General features: G+C 19.9%; 1 protein-coding gene across 1 annotated transcript; it reads right to left on the minus strand.

The window, feature by feature from the left end:
* Positions 1 to 2,848: 2,848 nt before the first annotated feature.
* PRSY57_1342800 (hypothetical protein) lies at positions 2,849 to 25,672 on the minus strand (the record flags this gene model as incomplete). Its single annotated transcript, XM_012909352.2, has 1 exon — positions 2,849 to 25,672. The coding sequence occupies one exon, from the start codon at positions 25,670 to 25,672 to the stop codon at positions 2,849 to 2,851; it is 22,824 nt and encodes a 7,607-aa protein (XP_012764806.2).
* Positions 25,673 to 26,422: the final 750 nt, after the last annotated feature.

Genomic DNA, 26,422 nt, shown 5'->3' on the forward strand with positions numbered 1-26,422 from the left:
TTTTTTTTTTTTTTTTTATATTTATTTTTAAATAAAAAAAAAAAAATATTTTTAAAAAAAAAAAAAAAAAAAAAAAAAAAAAAAAAAAAAAAAAAAAAAAAAAAAATTTAATTAATATATGCATATATATATATATAAAATATATTAATATATTATAAAAGATATAGAAGCAAAAACTTTATTATTTATTATATATGCATAAAACAAATATTTATAATATATATTATTTATATATATTTTTTATATTTATATATATATTACGTATATAATATATTTAAAATAAGTTTATAATATAATTTTTTAATATTTAATCTGTACATCTAAAAAACATATTATATATAGACAAAATAAAACAAAAGGGGTAAACAAATTTAAATAAATAAATAAATATTCCCATATATTTTTGAATGATAACAAAAAAAAAAAAAAAAAAAAAAATAATAATAAATTTTATTCTATATGTTTCGTTCTTTTTATGTATTTTTAATATATATGAAATTTAAAAATATTATTATATATATATATTATAATATTACTAAATAAATATAACATATCAAAATATATTTATTATACCTTTTTTTTTTTTAAATAAATAAAGAAATAATAATTACATCATAAATGTATATTATAAATATATAATAAAATAATTTTTTTTTTGTATATTTCTTTTGGTATATACTTTGAATAATCGTATTATTTTTTCCTGTCACCAATACAACATAGTATTTTTTAAATATAAACAAAATATTCGTTTCATATATAATAAAAATATAATTTGTATCAAAATATGTAACATATGAAAATATAGTTCTTTATATAAAATATATATATATATATATATATATATAAGAAAAATATTACAAAAAAAAATATAGTACTTATATAACATAAAAAAAAAAATAATAAAATATTTATAAATATGTCTGTTTTTTTTTTTTATTTAATATATGGTTTCATTATTTTGCGACAACGTTTTTTTCCTGTTTCACATTAAACAATTTTTTTTTTATATAATATTCATTCAAAATGAAATAATAATTATATAAAAAATTATGTATTAAGAAAAGAAATTCTAATTTTTTTCCTTTAATGTTTCTATTCTGTTATAATAATTTTATATTTATAAAATGAATATAAAAAAAAAAATATTATATATATATATATATATATATATAGTTAATATTTTAAGAAAAAATAAAAAAAGAAATACAGATTAGTTCACGTATGCATGTATATGTAATATGCTATATATTATTATTAAAAAAAAAAAACTAATAAAATTAAAAATATATATAATATTATATTTAATAGAATTAGGAATAGAATTATGTATAATAATTTTTAAGATCCATATACCTTCCTTCATATTACAGAAAGTCCTAATATTTTAATGATATATTTATTATAAAATATATACTTTTGATCATATAATTATTATTTTTACATTATAAATTTTTTTGTTATGATAGAACTTTTATTGTGAACCATATCTATAATTATAATATATTCTATTAGTCTATTTAATGAATAGAAGGATATATATACATATGTATTATATGTATGTATAATTATTATAGGAATATATACTACGTTACCTTTAAAACTTTTCACAAATATATCATTGCATAATTATAATATATATATATATATATATATATATATATATATATAATTAATATATAATTTATGTATATATATTAAACTTTGCACACACAATTTAACTACAAAGGACTTTCCATTTTTATAAATATTACCCTTTGGTGTATATTTTTTCTTTTTTATTTATGTATTTATTTTCATATTTTATTATATACATATATATATATATTTAAGAACTTTTCTTAAAAAAATAATATAAAATAAAATGAAACACATAGGAATAATATACATACACATACATATTTATTATCATTTTATTTTTTTTCTAAATTTATCATTCTATGTATATGTTTTCAAAAGATTAAAATATTTCATTTATTTTTTGAAAATGAAAAAAGTGTAATTTAAAATTTGACGTATTTTGTTGATTGCATAAATATTATTATGAAATTGCAGAAAAGTATAAAAAAAGGCGTACAAAAAAAAAAAATAAATAAAATAATGTCAATATTTATAATTTATATGAGAATATATGTTTGTTATTATTTATATTTGACGTTTTATATTGTATTATATATACATATATATATATATATATATATATATATATTCTATATATTGTAGTGGACAAATTATTTTATTTATTTATTATTTTTTTTTTTTTCATGTGTAAAATTAGAAATAAAAAATACATCATTCATATTTTAATAGTTTTAAATAATTCCATTTAACAAGAATTAAAAAAAAGTAAATATAATATTCATGAATATATATATATATATATATTATAAAAAATTAATAAGAATGTAAGCCCAATAATTAACAGACACTATATATTATATAATAAGTATTAGTTTTAAATTAAAATATGTAGTAAATATATATTGAAAATTAATTACAAAATTTATATATTTTTATTAAAAAAAAAAAAAAGAAAAGATAAATTTTTAAAAAATTGACAAGGAATATCTATATATAACTACCGATAATAAATAAAAGAGAAAAATAATATGTAATTAAATATAAATAATATATATATATATATATATATATATATATATAATTATAATACAATAAAAAGAGATCTTTGAAAGAATAAGGTTTAAAATATTTATAATACTCTATTTTTGATTTAAAATATGATAATGAAAAGGAACATACACACTCCATATATATATATATATATTTATATTTATATTTATATTTTACTTTTTTTTTTGTAACATTGTTATTATTATCTTGTGTATATTCAATTAGTGGTTTTTAAATAATATGGTGATTTGTGCATTAAGAACGACATAAGAAGTGAAAAAGCATGTAATGCAACTTCCTTATTTTCACATTTGACCAATTTTGAGATATATAAATATTTATTTTTTTTTTTCTTATGATTATTATATTTAAATAATTTTTTTATATTCACATGTTCATATTCAGTATTATGTTCATTATTATACTTATAATTTTTTGTTTTATGTTTTTTATTTTGTTTCCATAATTTCATATGATTATTCTGATCGTCACTGTATGATGTAATATTATTTTTATTTTTATTTAAATGTTTTTTTTTTGTTTCTTTTTTATAATGTTTTGTATTATGATGTTTAATATTTTTGGTTTTGTCTGGATATAAATTATCATATATATTAATTTTATTGTTTTTTTTTTCTCTTTTTTTTCTTTCGTCATTTATATGTGAAATCTTGGCACTTGGTTCTTCAGGAATATATTTAGAAGTAGTATGATAACGATGAACTTTTTGTTCTTCTTTAAATTCATTTTCAAAATATTTTTCATAAGTGGATTTCCTCATTATACGTTTCAATCTATTATTTGAATCACTTTTTTTATATAAAAATAAATTAGAAATATTTGTTTTTCTTTTTTCCTTCTTATTTTTATATAATGATTTATATAATATTCTAATATAGTACGATGGTTTAAAATCGGAAAGTTGTCTAAAATGTTGTGGGGTGAATAAATTTTTTATTTTCCATGTGGATCTGTTATTATTAATTTGATTATTTTGGTCTTTATTTTTTTCATTGCAAGTAAGTTTTTCATTTATATTATAATAATAATAATTATTATTATTATTATTATTATTCATGCTATTTTTGGTGTTTTTGCTATGATCCTTCTTTTCCTTATTATTCATATTATTCAAATATTTATTTTCTGTACGGCTGCTTATTGAATATCGCTTGAAATTGCCGTTATCCATTTCGATTAATAATATATCCACTTTGATTATACAATTAATATATAAAGACCATAATAATTTATCCTTTTGACAATATCCTAATTCGTTATTACTCACCCATAAATAACTTTTAATATTATTTGGAGTGTTATCATTAATAGTATATAAAAGTATAATAGCAACAATATTTTTTTTTAAAAGTTCTTTCTTCCTTTTTTTTTCATTAATTACATGAGATGAAAAGGATAATGGATATTCATAATTTAGAAACTTGGAATATTCTTTTATTATACTCATTTTTTTTGGTCTAACAACAGATTTCATTTTTAAGGTTTGAATTTGATTTAATGTACCAATAAAGAGAAATGTAAAAAAAGAAAATACGCTATTAAAAAATCCAAAAAAGAAACTACTAAGTCCACTAAATATACCATAAGATAGAACTATCAATGATAAAAAAAATATTTTGTATTTCCCTTTTTCTGTTTTCTTTTTAAATTCTTTTGATTTTTGTATGGCTATAAATGGTTTATATATTATATTAACAAAACTAATAGTAAGAATATTTATAAAGGATTGACAACCATAATATATACCTTCTGCACAATTAGAAGGTTGATCTAATATTTCATGTTGAAAGAGGTTACTATTCGTAACAATACTATAGTTATCTGAATTTCTAGAAAATCTTTCAAAACATGTACTCCAGCTACTACATAATCTATTAATACCTTCAAGAATTCCTGATAATACACTCTTTCCAAATTTACCTAATGTATTTAAAAATAAGATACAAAATAATAATGGAAAAGAGCATGAATCTAGACTTTTTTTTAAATCATGTATAAATGTTTCATATCCCTTTTTCCAATGTTTATATATTATTAATGGATTCCCTATAAAATCTATAGCACCTAATACATTAACCATTTGATTCATTCCAGGTGTAATATAATCATTCATAATTTCATTAAATATTAGTTCATATAAAGATCCACAGATATTTTTCTTAACCTCTTTATCAAAATGTAATTGTGCATCACTTATATTTGGTATATTCATAATTAATACAACTAAAGCATTCATTACATTTGATTCCATTATTTCACTTTTTTTATCATAACTCAAACTTTTATTTTTTATATTTATGATTAATTTCATTTCGTTAATTTCTAATTTAGATATGAATATCTTGTCAAAACTTATTAAATTATTTTTTATATTTATATTTTGTATTTTTTTCAATATCTTCTTTCTATTATTTAGAGAATTCTTGTAATATTTATCACATCTTTGTATATATTCAATCTTTTCTTTATCTAATAGTTCCACTTGTGTATCTTCATTATCATCTGATTTTTTCTTCTTATCTATATCTGAATATTTCTTTGTCTCATAATACATGTTCTTTTTATCATTAATTAGACGAGACTTGTTACTGTTTATTATATTTTTTTTTATATTAACGTACTGTTTATTATGACTATTATTATTATTATTATTATCCTTTATATATTCATTTATTTGTGTATCTATTTTGTAATCCTTTTTATTATCGTTAACCTTATTATTATTATTATTATTATTATTATCATCATTTTTGATATCATTTTTGTTGTAAAATTTTATATTTTTTATTCTTCTACTTTTTTTGGTACAGCCTTTTTTTAATATATTATTTTTAGTACAATCCATTTTGGATAACATATCCTTATTTCTTATATCTTTTGATATAGCTTTATTTTTTTTAATATTTTCATATTCATTTAACATATTAATATAATCGTTCAATTCAATAACATCCAAATTAGACTTGTCATATAAATTATTCGTATTAAATATACTATCTTGACTGTTTTTTTTTATTTTGTTATAATTTTCTAATTCTTTATAATTATGTGACTTGTTATTTATTGGATTTCGTATACCATTTGCGTTTTGATTAAACTTAAAATTAATTATTTGTTCATATAAATAATAATCTTTTAATATATGATATTTAATTAATTCTTCTATAGGACCTATATCCTTTTTATATTCTAGACTATCGAAATCTCTATCTGTCAATTCAATGTTCTTTTCTAAATTAAGTGAATTGTAGTTACTTAAATCAAATTCGATTATTTTTAAAAACTCGTCGAATATTTTTAACATTTCGATAATAAAATAGGAATCAATATTTAAAGACAAAGGAGAAACTTTTATTTGAACATCTGACAATTCTAAGAAATTTTTCATATTTCCTCTTTTTAATTTAATTATACTAATATATATTACAGAATTATATTCAGAATAAAAAAATTGTGGTATAAATACTTTATAAGAATTATGTAGAGGGTTATTTAAATTTGTAACAATTAATACATCATTATCTATAAATGAATTATATGATTTTTTTCTATTTGAGTAAAACGAATTAATCATATTTAATGTACTAGACTTTGAAAAATTATTGCTATATCTAAAACTATATGGAAAGGTATCACGAGAAAAGTTATTACAAGAATTAATATTACAAGAAAATGTATTACAAGAATTTATATTACGAGATAAAGTATTAAAAGAATTTAAATTACGTGAATTGATATCACCAGAAATTATATGCCCTGAAATTGTATCATATCTATTATGGAGAAAGGTATTATGCTTATTAATTTTATTAAATTTGTCATCTCTTTTATTATTACTGATACTATTATATAATGCTACATCACTCTCATTTATAAAATATTTTTTTTCTTCATTAATATCCTTTGCGTTATTTTTATTTGTTTGTTTTTGTATATCAACAATTGGTAACAAGACATTCTTATAGTCAGTATTTTTGGTATGATTGTCTATTTGTAACCATCCTATATTTATATGAAACAAATCACGATCTATCATTTGCTTATAAATAATTAAAATATATTCCATCGAAAAATATAGAATTTCTTCTAAATTGTGATTACTAATACTTATTCCTATGCCTTTAAATATTAAATGTGCGAATATATTCATATTTAATATGATATTTTTATTTTTTTTCTTTGTTTCTTCTTCTTGGTTGAACATATTTTTTTGGTATAATTGCTTAATAATATGTGTTGTCCTTTTATTTGTTCTTGAATTTTTGTGTACCACCTTGTTTATTTTATTTTTTTTCTTTTGTTTTATATTTTTTTTTTTAAATTTATTTTCTATAGATGATGCCGAACTTTTCTTTTTAAAGAAATTTAATAAATATTTAACATTTGGATTGTGTATAAACGTTTTCATATATTTAATATGTTTCTTTTTTTTCTTATATGTATCCTTACGACTATATTTATTTTTGCTTTTAATTGTATCAAGAAACAAACTGAATGATTTTAGTAATTTGCTATTACATTTACTATTAAATGATATAGTATTAAAATTTAAGATATTACTTATTAAATCATCATAATTTTCAAATAAATAGATGGTTTTTCCATTATATGTTCTTTTGGTACATAGTATATAAATAAGAGAATTTTTATAATTTAATTTTAGTAAGGTAATATTATTATTATTTCCTAAATCAATTATATTCATTTTTTCATCATTTAATTTTTCAATTTGTTGTGAAAATTTTTTGAGTTGGAAAATTTTGTCGTTCAATATTTTTGCATCTTCTTTCGCCCTTATATAATTTTTTGTTAAAAAGCTTAGATAATTTAATTCATGCTTAAGATTATTTTTTAATTTATTTGGTATTTTTTTTAATAGCGTTTTTTTCTTCTCCTTTTTATATTTGCTGTTATTATTATAATAATCATTTTTCTTATTATTCGATAAGAGAGTAACTTTTAATTTAGGGTCTTTATAAGGATTGTAAAAAGAGAAATTGAATGCATAATTTTTAAATATTTCATTAAATGATGTTTTTTTTTTATGAGGTATTTTTTGAAGAATTTCTGAATGTTCATAAATTCCCACTTGTCTTAATTTTATATTATATTTGGTTAAGTTTATTAAATAATAAGGTACAACATCAATATCTTGAAAACGTACAAATTTACATCCTTTAAATGTTGTAATTTCCATAGAACAGCAACTATATTTATATGTTATTTGATTATTTGTTTTAATTAATTCTTTTAAAATGCTTATATAAGAATCATCATTCTTACCATATTTCCTTAATATAGAATTTAGTTTTTGTAATTTTTTTTCTTCTATTTTAAAATTGGTTTCTGATACAACTGGATGACGAAAATAAATCATACTTACTCTATTTAAATCTAGAACTTCAGACCAGTATAAAAATGTGTATTCATTCATATATTTATGTTTTTTAATATTATTATGTTTAGAAGAATTGAAAGGTCCATTTGAATTTTCTTCTTCTGAATAATTTTCAATGGTACTGTTAGATGAGTTTTTTGAAGATGTGTTATAATTATTTTCATTATTTTCATTATTATTCTTATTATTTTTATATTTATATTTATTTTTCTTGTTTTTTTTTTTCATTTTATTATTAATATAATTTTTTTTTTCATTATCATTATATTTTGCACTATTATTACTATCATATACGTTTTCCATATCTTTTAATGCAGTTATCCTTTTAGATATATTCCATATATAATTATTGGCAATGTTATTTTTTTTTTTCTTCTTTTTCGATTCTTTATTTGTTGAGTATTTTTTTTTTTTTTCCATATTTTTCTTATCATAATGTTTGTCTCCCTTTATATCATTTATTAATTTTTCATTTTTCTTTTCGAAGTTTTCTAAATATAATTCCTTTTGTAAATAATCATCAATTAAATGATCGAATGTGTTTTGATATATACCGCACATTTTTAACATAACTTTCTTTTTTGACTGTGGATGGAATTCCACATAATCTCCAGGTTGTAGTTTGTTATATTTAAAATATGTATAATTTTTTATAAACTCTTGAAAAACTATATTCATTTTTGTATTATTTATTATAACAATGTAAGGTAATATTTCCATAACGGTTGTTCTAAAAAAAGGCATAGGAGCAATAGACATATAAGTACTATATTTTAATTGTGGTATATTTTTATTTTTATTAGAACATGTTAATCTTGTGACTGATAAATCGGTTAAACGAAAATCTTCTGATTCTAAGGGTTTATTAATATTATTTCTATAAAAAAAAAATCTGAATCTTCTTTTTTTTTTATATTTATATCCACAAAGAGTATTCTTATTATAAGGAATATTTTTTTTATTATATTCTATTTCATCATCATCATTATTATCCTCGACGTGATAATCGTCTTCTTCTTTCCTATCATATTGGTAACTACCATCATTTTTTATTATATCACTTTTTATCTTTTCATTATTTATTTCATTTGTTGTTTCATTTTGTTTTGTTAAAATTATTTCTTCATTAGATTGATTTTTTTTTATGCTTACATTTTTATCGCCTCGAATTAACTCCTTATTATCACATTTATGCTTAATCTGTTTACCATCATCACATTTTGTAGAATGCACAGTTATTTGGTTATCATTCTTAATAAAATTTCGAGTTTTAATCAATTTTGTTCGTTTAATCATATATTTTTTTAAAGGATAATTCTTCCAATTCTTAATATCTTTTAAGGTTTCATGTGATATTACTACTTTATTTCTACGCATGGAAAATTCACAAGGGAGTAACGTTCTAATATAAGGTTCAATAACAACCACATTTTCATTATTTAATCGTTTAAGTTTAATTGGATAACTTAACCTATTTATGATACATGCAGATGCAAAAAATGTGCAAGAAATAGAATATGTTCCATGGTAAATTTTTTCTAATGATATATCCTGATATCGATTTTTGCCTGTTTCATAAAAGTCATTAAATATTGCCCATATAGATAATTGCTTTTGATATTCTTCATATTTTGTTGTTTTTCTTTTATGATAATCACTATATTTAGATAGTGGGTAATCATCGTTTTTTTGATGATTCCTATTTTTATAAGTTAACTGATTTTTTGCCTTGTCTGTAAGAGATAAGGAACTATCAAAATGATGATAATTTTTATTTGTATTTTCACTAATATTTTTATTATATATATAATTCATTGTACTTTTATTACTTGTATGTTCATCATTATTTTCATTGGATTCTTCATAATCAAAAGTGAAAAAGGAGGAAATATCTGGAGGTATTTGTCTTTCTAACATGATTTTTTCCCTTCCTTTTTTATGAGGATAATTTATAAAGATATTTCTTGAATGATATCCATCAAATGATATGGTAATATTATGAAGAAGGAAAGGTAATTTAATACTTTGTCCAGGATTAATTTTTATTTCATAAATATCTTTATTTTCTTCTTTTTTTATATTAACAATAAAATTATTATCATCCATATAATTCTTACTTTTTTCATTTTCATCAATGTAATCATTTTCATTTTTTGTATTTTTATATATAAATACATTTCTATCAATATTAGCTTCTTTTATAAAAACTCGTTTATTATTTCTGTTATTATCAGTATATTTATCAACGATATATATATTATCCTTATTCATATCCTCATTTAATTGTTGATTAAATTTATCAACAACTAATGTAATTTTCTTTTTCTTCATGTTTTGTTTTTCTTCCAAGGTTAATTCGTCATGTATGTCATAGAAGGTGTCAACAGCTTTATCTCTTTTAACTTCATAAGAATTTTGGGACAACATGTCATTACCTTCATTGTACATAAAATTATTATTATTATTATTATTATTATTATTGTAGTTGTTGTTGTAATTATCATATTTGCTGTTATCATCATATTTGCTGTCATCATCATATTTGCTGTCATCATCATATTTGCTGTCATCATCATATTTGCTGACATCATCATAATATTTACTATCATTATCATTCTTATCGTCATTATAATATGATGAATATTCTTCATTTGTTTTATTACAAGAACTTTCTATAACATAAGAGTCTTCTCTGTTTTCTGAATTTTTATATTGCTTAGATTTTTCGATTGATGGAAAACTTGTATAGTGACTTATGGTTTTCTTTATAGTATTTTTCTTTTTGAGTTTACTTTTTAAGACTTCGCAACTTATATACATAGTTTTCGGTAAGCCATTATTGATCATTAGAACATGTTCTATACTTATTTGAAAAAAATTGTGAGCATCTTTTCGATTTAGTACATAATTACGATTATAGACACTAACAACTGATGAAGTGAAATACACTTCTTTTAAATTCATATAGTTTGTATTATAATTGGTCATAAAAGCTTCATTTTCTTCTTTTTTATTTTTTGAAAATAAATTATCTTCTTTCAATAAATGATTTTTTAATTTAATCAAATATGGTTTAAATAATTTAAGTGTATCAGCTACAAAAGGAGATTGATAATTTAAGATATTATCTAATGTTTTTTTTGTACATAAATAGTCTGCATTCATTTCTTCATTTAAAAAATTATACAAATCTTTATTTTTATAAATTTCTTCATTTTGTATAGATAACCATATGAATGAATTTTCAGCAACTAGCCAATATAATGGTATTGGAATTAATTTATTACTATTATTAGATATTTCAATAATATCCAATAAAACATCATCATCATTTTGCTTTTTAAAATATTCATCTAATAATGCTTGTTCTAAGCAATTATCTTTATCATAATCATATAAAGAATCTTCATATGTTGAATTATTACTTTGACTTGAATGGATAGAAAAAAAAGTACTTGATAAGGATGATAATGTAATATTTGTGACATCTGAAATATTTAATGAATAATTTGATAGTTTTTGAGATGAAGATGAATTTTGTTTTATAAAATTAAAAAAAGGATCATTGATAGACATAATATTTCTATAAGGTGCATGTTCTTCATATGAATATTCCTTTATCTTTTGATTCATTTTATTGATATCATTTTTATATTTATTAATTTTTTTACGTTGTGTTTTCTTCCATATACTTTTTAAATATAATTCTTTTATTTTCTTTTTAATATATTCTTTTTGCAGTTCATATTTCAATTTATTTTTCTTCTTCTTTTTCTTTTTCTTTCTTTTATATTTCAATGGAGCTAATGAACTGAATTTTATATCTCCTGAAATATAATGTTCCATAGAAGACAATTTCATTAAGGGGAAAATATTTTTAATCATTTTTCTATTATGCAAGTAAGATTCATTTGATGAGTTTAAATTTTTTTTCTTTCCTTCTTCCTCATCTTTATTATTATTTTGGTGATTATTGGAATAGTTTTTACTATTACCTTGTTTATTATCTTTCTTCTCATAAATATCATTACTATTATTATTTTTTTTATGGTTCTTATTTTTGTTTTGTTTTGTTTTTTGTTTAGAAAGTTTTTCATTGTGTTGTCTAGTTGAATAACTATTATGGTCTTTATTGGGATCAAAACAATAATTATAATTGTTATTATAATTGTTATTATAATTGTTATTATAATTGATATTATAATTGTTATTATAATTATTATTATTATTAATAATAATTTGATCAGTGCTGTAAAATATATTATTTCTCTTTTCTATATTATTATCTTGTTCATTTTCATTATTTCCATTAGAGAAATCATTGGAATCTTTATTCTGGTTTTCAATTAAGTATTCAATTTTTTTATCAACCTTCAATGTATACGTAGGTGGTGGAGATGGTTTGGTATTATATTTGTGAAAATATTCCTTAAAGATACTACTTTTATTTACATTACCTGGTACTGATTTAAATATATAAAGAGGAAAATCTGTGTTATTTTTAATAGCAACTACGGAAGATAGAAAAAAATCATATTCTTGTTTTTCCTCATGACTAATTCTACTACTTGTTCTAAAATAAATAAATAAATGATTACGTGGTTGTGGAATATTACTAGGACACCATACAGTATCATTTTTTCCTGTAACATATTTTTTAAATAGATAATTAGTAGGATATATTGTATGAGAATTAGAATCCATAGTATCATTTTCTTGTTCCATTTCTAATATTTCTTGGTTATATAATTCTTGTTCTACTTGCTCATTTATATTAGGAGGTAATCTTCTCTCAGGTATAATTAATCTTATAACATCTTCATTTTCTTTTTCAGTATTTAATATATTTGACGGTATATCATATATGTAGTTTAGTAATCTAAATCTTATTAGGAAAAATTTCACCTTTCCATTTTCATGAATTGGTAAATCAAGCGATTCATTATTACTAATAATTTTCCATTGATATTTTAAAATATCCTTAGTATCATTTAAAGAACTATTATCTGAATTACCAAATTCTTCACTATGATTTTGACGTTTTTCTAATTTTTTATCATTCATTTCTGAAATTTGTAAACATTTATAATCTTCGAATGGATTAAATGAATTATATTTCTTCCTATTACTATTAGTTATTGCATTAATAGAATTTAATAATATGTTTTTTTTATTATAATCATAAACTGTATTTTCATTATTATAAATTTCTTTACTATTGTATTTATTATTTTCATATTTCATTTGACTTTTAGTCATTTTTATATTTTTATATTGAATGTTTTTTTTTTCTTCTATTATTGTGCATACAGCTATAGGTTGTCCCAACAAATTATTTAACTTACAAATATTTTTCATTTCTAGTCTTTTCTTTTTCTTTATATAATTAAATAATTTAATATGTAATAATTGTTGAGAAGGAGAATTTACATTGTCCACATTAAATTCATTTTCATATTTTGATAAATAATCACCTGGATATTGACATGAATATTGATAATTACGAAGAAGTTTTTCTAATATTAACTCACCGAAAATGTAAGTATCTAATGACTTATTTACGGTATGTAATACATCAAATTTATTATATCTGAAAAGGATATTTTCATTAGTTATAAGTGCTAAATCTTTATATTGTTCATCATTAAGAGCTCCATAATAATTTGGTAAATACATAGATGTTTGAGTATCATCGATTTCACTTAAATTTTTTCGCTCTGTATTATTATCATCGTATTCAGTTGGATGTGTTGTATTTGTATTAACATGTGGATTTTTCAATGATCCATCTTCCATCTTTTCATTTTTAGTATGTCCTTGAATTATTTTTTTTCTGTTTTTTCTTTTATCTATATCATTCATATGTCTTCCTAATAATAATCGTGTTCTTTGTGTAATCATAGAAAAAATGATGCTACAACATAAAGATAGAATATTATCTAGAAAGTTAAAATTCCAGTTAATATTGATCCATGAAAAATAATAATATATATGAATTGGTGTATTTAATTCTTTTTTCACAATTATTATTTCTGTACATATAGGTTCAATAAATGTTTGATAAGAATTTTCTTTTTTATTAAAATTTTCACAATATATTAAAAATTCAATTGTACATTCTATGTCTTTACTTTTTTTCTTATCATTATTTTTTTTTAAATCATTAGACATCAATTCATTTTTTAAAAAAATATTTTTAAAATGCTCATGTTTCTTTCTTATTCCTAACATTTCATTTTCAGTTTCAAGTTCATTTCCTTTTTCTTCAATAATTTCTAATATTTCATCCAATTTTTTTCTACAAAAAAGTTTTTTAACAATTTTCATTATTTCTTCTTTGAATTGTTTCAGATTTTTTACGAAATTGTTCCTATTAAATAATTTACTAAATAGATTTTTATTGCTACTATAGTTACTATTATTATTGATATTACTTTCTATATTACTATTTACTATTTTTGTGTTTTCTTTTGTTGAATTATATGTATCTATTTTTTCTTTTCTTGACAAATCTAGTATTTTATCCTTTTCTATATTACAATTCATCATATTGTTATCTATACTTTCAAAATAATCGAGTTCCTTTTTTTTGGTTAACATGTTATCATTACTTTCTTTGTTCATATTTATATTTATATCTCCACCAACTGACATATATTTTTTTTTTATATTATTAACATATAATTGATTTTCATTTGTTAGAAAATTTACTGCACTTTTTCCATATGTATATTTCTTTTTATTTATGTCAGAATTCATGTTTGAAAATGCATCATTAGTTAAACCATAATGAATTAAATGACTCTTGTCTATATTACTATCTTGTATATTTTTTGTTTCAGATACCCTTTGAAGCAATGTCCTATTTGATTGATCAAAATTTTCATTTTTATTTCTATAATTTATATTGTCATTAGGATCTTTTTTATTTTTTGATATTTCATCGTAGGTATTATTTTCTTTTATATTATATAATTCCAACTTGTCACTTTGTAAATTCATTTCATATATATTGGTAGTATTGAAACGGATATTAATATATTCAATAACAAAATTGAATGAACATCTGTTATATGCTGTATTAGAATCCCATATTTGAAAAAGAATTACATCAAAATTCAAATGAACACTGACCTTAACATTTTCAACAAAATTAAATAATAGTATATTGCTCAAATCGGATTCTAATAAATATGTCTGATTGTTCGCCTTCATATTAGAATCTGTATTTAAAATTGGTTCATTTGTATTGTTCATAAAAGTATTATATTTATGATGAAGTATCAATGGTTTATTCAAACTTCTTTTTTTATTGTCCTCGGTAGGTATATTACTATCAGATACATTTAATTTTTTGTTTTCATAATGTATTGATACTCCATCAAATCCTTCTTTATTCTTTTTTGTTTCACTATAAACTTTTTCTTGATTATTTTTTTTCACCTGCATGTCGCTTTGTTCAATATCTTCTACCATTGGTGCCTCCGCATCAATAGGTATTATATTTTCATCTATATTATGTATCTTATTTACTGGATTATGATTATTATAATTTAACTTAAAATTAACAAGCATATTGTCATCATCTTCATTGTTCATTTTGAATTTATGAGTATTCTTTGAAGTATATAATAATTCATTATTGCTTTGAATATTCTTTAATTTATATTTATTATTTAATTCAAAAGATGAAAGTGATAAGGATGTTGACCTACTTAATGATGTTGATAATAATGAGGACTCATTAAGATTAAAATAAAAATCATCACTCATCATATATTCCGTGAAGTTGTCATTAAATGAATTAATCATCAAGAGTTCTTCATTTGCGTCTTTATTTTTTGGAGAACATAATTTTAAAATGTAATTGGAAAAATCAAAAATGATATTATATAATTGATTTAATAAGGTTAATGTATTAGAATCAACATTGAGAACGATAGGTTCAAAGGAACAATTCATATCGATTCCTTCAGCTTCGTTTTTATATATTATATTATTATTTTTCATAACTTTTAAACTCGTGATTTTATTAATTCCTAAAAGGCGTTCTAATAATATTTCTGGATTAGGTAATTTCAGTTCAAATTGAAAATTGGCTCGAAATGGTTGTAATAATATATTATTATATGGTACATTATTCCAATCAATATAAGCTTTTAAGAAAGAATTTTTGGTAACTGGTTTAGCTATTGCACTTGTAATTTGAGATAAAAAGATATTCATATTCACTACACATGGAAGATATGATGACATATTATTAAGAAAACATATGAACTTACTATTTAAAAATTCTTCTATATTTATAATATTGTTTAAATTTGAATATTGTAATACCTCCATTAATTTGTTTTTTAAATTACGATTACTTTGACGTTCTTTATTCTTAATTTGTGATTTAATATAATTTTCTGAATTATATGATGACATTTTAGAAATATAATAATTATTCCCTTTTATCTTATCTTTTTCATTATTTAACAAATAGTCATATAAAGGATCATATGATGAATCATCGTTTATGAATTCATATACATTATCCTCTTCATTATTTATTTCTTGCCTATTATATAATAAAATAAAAAGAACTGATTTTAAACAACCTTTTGTTGCTAATACATATGGTTTATCTGTATTCAAATTTTTGTAAAACTTTATTTTTTTACACAATTTTGTTGTATTACTTAATTTTTCTTCATCTAGATCTTTACTTGTACTATAATATGTGAAAAATGATTTTTCTTTATTAAATCTATTATTATTAATTATGGTGTGTTTTCGTTTATCTCTTTTCCTGTTTTTCTTTTGTCTTTCTTTTCTTCTTTCATGATAATATAATTTTTTATTCATATATATACCACAATGGGGTTTTCTCTTTTGTGGTATCCTAATAGGATCTAGTGATATCCAAAATTCAAAATAATTAATTTCAATATCTACGTGAATATATGGATAATTTTTGGTCTTACATAATTCTTTTGTATATGATGTATAATTTAAGTTCATCATATGGAAACAGTCTGAGCATTCATTTTCATCATATAAATTATCAATAGAAATATTATTTTCATTAATAATTTTCGCATTATTTGTTGAAGTTTCAAATAAATATTCATTACTCAATAATTCTTCATTTGATTTTATTGTCACATTGTTGTCTTTTAAAAAAGATGATTCAATTTTTATATAACTCTTTTCATTTTCCAAATTATAATTATCAATATTATTGTTATTAAGGTTACACGTTTGTATATTATTATTATTATTATTTATAATAACATTATCATTTGAAATGTCATTATAAAAATTTACAACATTTTGATTTGTATTATTACCCTTATATAATACGTCAGATATGTTCTTATTTTTATTTAGTTTATTAAATGTATAATTAAAAAAATAATTCTCATTAAACAAAATTTCTTTTATCATATTATTCATATCTTCTGGATTATCCATAAAATATACGTTGTTGTAACTTCTACAAGTCTGTTCATTAGTAATTATGTAATATTCTTCAATTGGTTCTACATCAAGATTGTAAAAATCTAACATATTTTCATTATAATTTCCAACATTTTTTTGACATGAATATATTTCATAATTCATATTATAATGATTGATTAATATATGGAATGGTATTTTAAAACCTACATTAGTACAAAACGCTGAACTCAACTTTTTCACATTTAATATATCATAATTTATTTTTTGTATTTTATGTAAATAATCTAAATGTTTATTTTCACTATCATCTAATTTTTTAATAATATCATATTGTATTGTATTTAATTGTGGCAATAAATCACTGGTGTTTATTATCCATGAAAGAAATTCATCTACAACTTCCCAAAAAATTTTTAGTTTTGTTTTATTCAAAATAAATTTAAAAGTGTGATTATTTTTGAAAAGAGAACCAAAATACATTAACACCAAATGTGTTTTTTCAAGATCTGGTAAATCTAAATTATTTATAGAATAATCAAAAGAAAAAAAGGTATCTTCAGTTTCGATTTTTTCCATATCACCTTTTGAATTCATTGAACTATTTTTTTTTCGTTTATTTATATATATATCATGAGGTATATTACTTTTATATTTATAACTGTTTGGGAATGTTTTTTTTTCCATAGATTTTAAATCACTATGATATATAGAATTCATACTTAATAATGTTATATTAGTCTCATCTTTAATATCTATGTTATTCATAGAGTATAAAACATGAGCACAATTATTTTTTTCTACTTTAGCTACAAAAAATATATCTGATAATATTATTGTATATAAGGGCATTCCATATTGTATATTATTAAACATATTTTTTTGTAAATGCTCATTTAAAATAATAAAATTTTTATTACACAAACTAATATTATCATCATCTTCTATAATATTGTGTCTTTCTTTTTTATGAAATCTATTTATTTCATTTTCTTTTACTACACTTGTTAGATTATAGTAACTATTCTTATCTAATAATTTATATTCATCATATTCTGTTTTTGTAATTTTTGTTTTACTTTTATATATGTTATCATTTATATTATCTTTATTATATTCTATATTTGATATATTATCTAATAGTTGCACACTATTCAAATTTTCCCATTCAGTTGTTTTGAAATTTTGATTTTTTATAGGGCTTTTCCTTTTCCATAACCTGATAAATATATTTTTGATAGAAAAAGAAAAACTGCATGTAATTATAAAATTATTATTAGAGAATCTTTTCTTTATGTTATCAATATCGATTAGCATATTTTTAACATTTCGTTTTTCATAATCATCTAAAGATTCATCACTATCATAGTTTTCTAATAAATCAACCCATGAGTCATCGTCAGATGAGAAGCTATAATTATCATGAGGAATGAGTAAATCATTATGATAACCATACTGTATATTATTTAAATTGCATGTTTCATCAAACATTTGATATTTCTGATATAATATATTTGTATTATGTTTTGTTTTATTTATATGTTTCTTCTTATTTATATTTTCCTTCTTATTTTTAAGTTTATTCTTTTTTTTTTTTTTTTTTTGTTTATTCTTTTTTCTTTTGTGTTTATTCTTATCTATATGTTCATTTTTATTTTTATTACCATTCTTATATTCTGTTTTGTGAACATAAATAGTATCACTATATTGACTTCCATTGGATACATACGTCGAATCCAAGCCATTCTTAAATTTTATACTGTTTTTAATTCTATCTATAGATAAATTAGGAAAAAGTAATTTTTTGCTTTTTAATGAAACATCACCCTTTTTATTATACAATAGTTTATCTGTTTTGGTATCCTTTTTATTAATATATTGATCTACGTTTATATTTTTGTCTTCATATTTTTTTTCAGAACTTTTCCTATATTTAAAAATATCATTTTTTAACTTGAACAAAGACAATTTTTTTGTTGTTCTTGTATTGTTATCACTTGAATAATTTACAAATGTATTTTTTTTGTATGAATTAGATTTATTACAAAAGGTTTTACTTTTAGTTTTCATTTCTTTCCTTGTTTCTTTACATTCTTTTTCCTTTATGTCAATAGGTAAATCATTAGTGTCTTGTGTGTTCATCATATTGTATTTTTTTATATCTTCCTTATTTCTTTGACCTTGTAGTGAATAATTTTTTTTATTTGTTTTTTTTAAAATTGAAAAATTTACCTCATTTTTTTCTAATTCGTCATGTTTTCTCTTACCATTTATTGATTTAATTTCTTGATTATTTATTAAATCATCATTTTTGTGTTTGTATTTTTTATTTTTTATTTTTTGCTTTTTTGGTCTTTTTTGTTTTTTTAATTTTTTATTCTTTTTCTTTAAGTTTATAAATTCTCCATCATACATATGAGAAGGATGTTGTCCTATTGTATATAACTCATTCGTAATATCTTTAGAAATTCCTAATTTTTTGACTTCATTTTTATGATAGGTGTTGTAATAATATTTATCATTCAAATGTGATATAGAATTGATTTTATTTTTTAAAAAGATGATATTCTTTTTTTTACAGGCTAATTCTTGTTGAGAATAATGATCAAATATTTGTGAAAATATTAAGAAAAAAAATTCCATATCATAATCACAAATATTAATACATAATTTTTCTTCATTCAGTTTAACAATAAACATAGGATGAGTAGGATTAAATTTTATATGACATAAATGTATTGTAAAAAATGTATTTCCACTCATGGATAATACATAATTAGAATTGTCATTATTATTTTTCTTTTTATTATAATCCATATCATTATTATCATATATATTACAATTAGTAATGTCATTCCATTGTTTTTCATATTTTTTATATAAGTCATTATCACTATGTGTAATATTCTTTTTTTTATGTTCACATTTGTTACCCCATGATTTAAGTAAAAAAGAATTATAATAATCTCTAGTGAAATTACAACAACATATATTAGATATATTACAACAATTTCCAGAAACATCACATGCTTTACAACCAATATCACAATTATTATATGTTATAGTAGATTGTCTATTTTGTTCATACATATAATTTAATGAATATAAAGTGGTTTTTCTATCATTATATAATATGTCACTTTTATTAGTACTATCAAAATGAATATTTATATTTTTAGGAGGTGGACAACTTGAAGATCTTCTAATATTGTTTAATTTTGTTTTTTTGTTTTTTTTGTTTTTACTTTTCTTTTTCTTATTATTCATTTTCTTTTTCTTTGTATATATATTTTTATTAATATTGTATATATGATTTTTTGAAACAGATTCGGAGTGTGTATATGAACTTAGTGATTTTCTAGTATTATATATAAGATTATAAATTTCCGATTTTTTTTTTTCATCATTATTATAATTTATTGTTTCATTATTTAAATTCTTATAAGAACTACTTCTCTTATGCATATTATTACTATTGTTATTATAAATATTATCATTTTGGCATGATATTTTGTTATCCTTATTTGAATTTTCATTTGAATTTTCATTCGAATTTTCATTTGAATTTTCATTTGAATTTTCATTTGAATTTTCATTTGAATTTTCATTCGAATATTCATTCGAATTTTCATTTGAATTTTCATTCGAATTTTCATTTGAATTTTCATTTGAATTACCATTTGAATTACCATTTGAATTACCATTTGAATTTCCATTTGAATTTCCATTTAATTTAGGTATATTCTTCTTACGATTTAAATTAAAAAAGAATTTATCTGGGGCTTGATTTCTATTTGTATATATATCTTTATTTATAGGATGAAAGAGGACGTGAAAAGGTTTAATAAAATTATCATCAATATATGTTTTATAATGTTTAGCTGCTTCATGCCAATTTAATATTCTTTTTATATTTATTCCATCAAATTGAACAAAAAAAGAATCATATATATTTTTTTTGGAATTATCTATATTATACGATTCTGATCTTTTAGATAATTGACTTACAACTTTTACTGGATTTAAATTAAGGCTATAACCCTGAATTTCTGCTTTTTGTCCTGATTTTGTTATAATAAATGATAACATTTTTTCTAACTCTATATCGATGAAAAAACTAGTATGTTTTGTATAATTATCCATTATATCATTACAATATTTAGCTCCTAATTCTAAGAAATATTCTTTTTTTTTAAAGGAAAAATTATTTGTTTTCCTTTTAAATAAAACTGATCTATTATCTACAAAATGGAAATAATCATTAACAAATGAATTAGCTATTTCCCCGTTTATATTAAATATTGAATAAGCACAATTGTGTAAAAACAAATGACAATCAGGTTTTTCTAATATTGTATATGATTGAGAATCATATCGTAAATAAATTGATGGATCTGACAAAGATGTTATATCACATAATTCATTACAATACATATTATTTTGTCTTTTTGAAAAGAAAAAATTTTCTTCCATTAAATATTTAAATTTTTGTTTTAAATTATGTAATTTTAATGTATCTCTTTGTTGATTGTGTTCATTTTCATTTGCTTGGTTATATAATTCTTGTTCCTTTTCAACTTTTTGCCTTTCTTCGTTTGAATTCTTTTGATTATCATTTCCATATAGATATGTATTTCTAATATATTTGTATCTTTTTAATATATCAAAGTTCTCCATATTGAATAGAAACTTTTTATTTTTATATTTATATTTATCCTTCTTATCTGATTTGGTTAAAATATATAATACATTAATTTCAGGTTTAATATATTTGTTATCTAAATTGTTAATTATTAAAAGTAATGTTAATGGATATAATTCGATATCCATGGAATTCTTAAATTCTTGAGTATTAGAAATTTGATTATGATAATGTATACATTGTAATAATAGAGCATATGTCTTTACAAAATTCACCTTTCTAGTATTTATTTTATTAAATGTTTCAATAGTTAACAAAATTGTGCTATTAATTATACATATATCGAAACAAAAGTCTATGGTAAAATTCTTATCTCTAAATGATGTCTTTATTTTATTAAATGCTTTTTCATTTTTCATTAAATTTTTTAACACATTAATACTTTCATTAGCAACATGTTTCACTTCATTTTCTTTTTTGCCTATTTCATTATATTGGTTTGTGTCATTTACCCTATCATACGTATTATTATTATTATTATTATTATTATTGTCTGGTTTCATTTTTGTTTCCATATCCTTTCTTAATTCCTGTAATTTTGAAAATGCCTTAGTTCTTAGCAAATTTATAATATGTATAGAATGAGTATTTTCAAATAATTCACAATATTTTTCGGCATCTTCCTTTTCTTCTTTTGAAGAATGAGTATCTAATAATTTTAGAACCCATTTATTTATATAACACATTTCTTCATTAGGTGTTGCTTTAGGCTTCTCAAATTGAGATAAGATACCTGCTTTCCAAGTAGAATATGTTACAAAATTTAAATTTAACCATTTTATTAAATTCGACATTTGTTTATCGGAAAAAATAATTTTCATATTTTTTAATGTAACAAAAACACTTATTTTAGGTAAGCACTCATCAAATTCATTTTGGCGTCTTCTTTGTATACCCCAAGATGAAAAACATCTAGAAAATGGACGTTCACCATGATCTGTTGGAATTAAACTTAAATATATTTCTACATATCCTTCAAAATAATTTGGGTTAATAATATATTCATGCTTGATATTTTTTGTAAGTCTCAAAAATATATAGAAATAATTCAATTTACTTTTATTTATTTTGTATGTTTTTTCATACATCAAATAAACTGAATGAATTTTTTTTCTTTTCTTCTTTCTTATTTTTTCTTTTATTTCGTTCTTTTTGATATAATTCATAATTCTATATTGTTCCATTTTTATTTCTTTCCTCTTATCATTCAGATGTATACATTTTTCATAATTAGATATTAAATTATGAGATGAATCATAAAAATTTTGATTTTTATAACTCTCATTATTTGTACTGTTATATTCGTTTCTCGTTTCATCTTTATAATTCTTTCCACAATCTTCTTGCTTTTCAATATATGTTTTTTTTTTTCCTTTTTTTTTGTTCTGTGACATATATTTCCTATTATTCTTATCATTATCACTAAAACTAAAATAATTCTTGTCAGTATTTTTAGAATGATCAAATGTAGAAATATGTTCATCACTTTGGTTTTTATCCTTAACGTCGTAATATTTCTCTTCATCTTTTTTTTCATATTTCGAATAAGCATTCTTTTTAAAATTGAAATTTTTTTTTTTCATTTCGTTCTTTCGTTTCTTTTTATATTTAGAAGAATATATATCTTCACTGTTAAAATCTATATCGGACATTTTTTCTTTTGTAGTAAAATAGTCATCACTTATATTGTGATCATTTGAACTAAAATCATTTTTTTTATTTTTATGACGGTGCATATTTTTTGTTAACTTTTTCTTCTGAAGTATTTTGGTGAAGGATTTCATAGAAAGAAAAGAGACAGCTTTGTTTAAATAATAATTGGAAGTAAGTTTTCTGGTATAACTTATATCACTATTAAAGGAAGGATTATTTTTATTATTATTATTATTATTATTATTATCAATATAAGTATGACTTCCCATCTTCTCCTTCTCATAATTATTACTATTAATTTCCCCATTATTTTTGTTCAATTTATTATTAAAAGAATGACTCTGATCTTTAATATTCTTATTCTCATCAATAGTCTTACAAGTTTGATAGAAACCATCATCATCTTTCTCCGGTTGTGCATTTTTATCATTTGTATTATTTTTCCTTTTATTTCTTTGCTTTTTTAGTAATTCTTCTTTTTTTTCTTTGATAAAAGAATTTTCCAAAGAATCTGCAAACAATGTAATACATGCTATCCAACTTATATCATTATCAAGTTTTATATCATCAATCAATATAGGCATGTCTACTTTCTCCTCTTTCTTTGATGAGAATGGATTAAATTTGTAGAAATTACTTATAGATATTGAACAATTATTATCTTTGTTTTGTTGTTCATTATGTGTGTTCTTCATCTTTATATTATTATTTATTATTTTTTTTTTTTTTTTCACTGAAATTGTATCATTTAATAATAAAATCCTTTGATTTATTTTGTCCATTTTATTTATATTATTATCATTTTTGCAAACATAATAAGAACTTTTCTTAATACTTTTAATAATATTGAGAAAGCTCTCTAAGTTTTGTTGATTAGAACGTTTATTTTTTTTTTTTTTTAAAAACGTTTTGGTATTATTATTAATTTTATTATTATTTTTATGATTATTATGTTTTGATTTATTTTTTTTATTCTTTTTATTACCTTTAAAATTATTCGTGTTTTGTATTTCACAATTCACATGTACTTTTTTTATATTTTTATTGTCGTTTGTGTAATTTGATTTCATATTTATTTCTGGATAATTCCTTTCATCCATATTACAATAATTTATAAATATATCTCTAAACTTGTTAAAATATTTTTTGTTGGTAATTTTTTTCATATCCAAAGAATCCATATAAAACGCTAACCTCTTAACGGTTATCATATTAATCATTGTATTGCTGACCAGTTCTTTTTTTTTCGTATAATATCCATCTCTATTAAAAGGTAAACCTTCTTTCGGCATATTCAAAAATAATTCTTCAATTTTAATTCCTAAAGAAAAACAGTTGGAAGGATTACTTGTAAAATCTTCTATTCTAATATGTACATTTTTAATGGTTATATTAATATTATTTATTAATGACAAAATCATTTGCCATATAACACCTCCCTCTGCTGAACAAACGATAGCTCTATATTCAGAAGAAAGTAATAAATTCTTTTTATTTTCAATATATTTTTCTTTATATAACTTATCGTCAAAATATTTAGAAGGTATAGTAGACAAAACTATTATCACATCTTCCATATATATATTTATTGGATTCTTCATAAAATATAATAAGGGTAAATTAATTTTAAAATAACCAACACATCCAAAATTTAAGCGACATGGTATATCTATCAAATCTATTACTGATTGTTTTAAATGAATATTAGTTAGTTCCAATTTCCCACTTAATAAATCACTTAATGCTAATTCTTCATCATTTAAACCATATATAAAATTTCCCAATATTTTGTATAATATATCTGAAAAAAATTTCTGAAACATTCTTACATATTTCTTTATTTGCCTCAAAAATTAATAAATATAAATAAATAAACAAATAAATATATATATATATATATATGTATAATATAAATATATTATATTATATTACATTACTATGGTCTATTTTTTTAAATATAACAACAAATAAACACATACATAAATATATATATATATATATATATATATATATATATATGTATATGTATATATTTATTCACTTATTTATATTTTTTTTTTATCAATATATATTGACAATTATATTTTTATATTTATTTTTTTTTTCTGAAGAAATTAATACATTCAGACAATATGTTTATTTAAAGAAATTTTATATGCATCATATTTTTTTGCATATTTTAGTAAATTTTTAGCAATATAAAAATAAAAATTTTTAAATGAAAAATTAAAAAAATTAAAAAATATATACATACAAATATTTAAAAATCTATATATATATATTTATGTAATATTTTTTTTGTTTGATTTTTTATTTTTTTCCTTTGGATTCATAATAAAAAAAAAAAAAAAAAAAAACAACTTCTCTGCAATATTTGTATGCATACAGTTTATTTCCCCTATTGAATTTCCAATATTTTTTTTTTAATTGTGTATTTTTATGTATACCAAATTATATATATATAATTTTTTTTTTTTTTTTTATTTAAAAATACTTAATTTTTTCAAATTATTTTTATTACATTATTAACAAAAAAAAAAAAAAAAAAATATAAAAAAAAAAATTTTTTATAA

This window comes from Plasmodium reichenowi, chromosome 13, assembly GCF_001601855.1.
Source record: "Plasmodium reichenowi strain SY57 chromosome 13, whole genome shotgun sequence".
NCBI classification, from domain to species: Eukaryota; Apicomplexa; class Aconoidasida; order Haemosporida; family Plasmodiidae; genus Plasmodium; species Plasmodium reichenowi.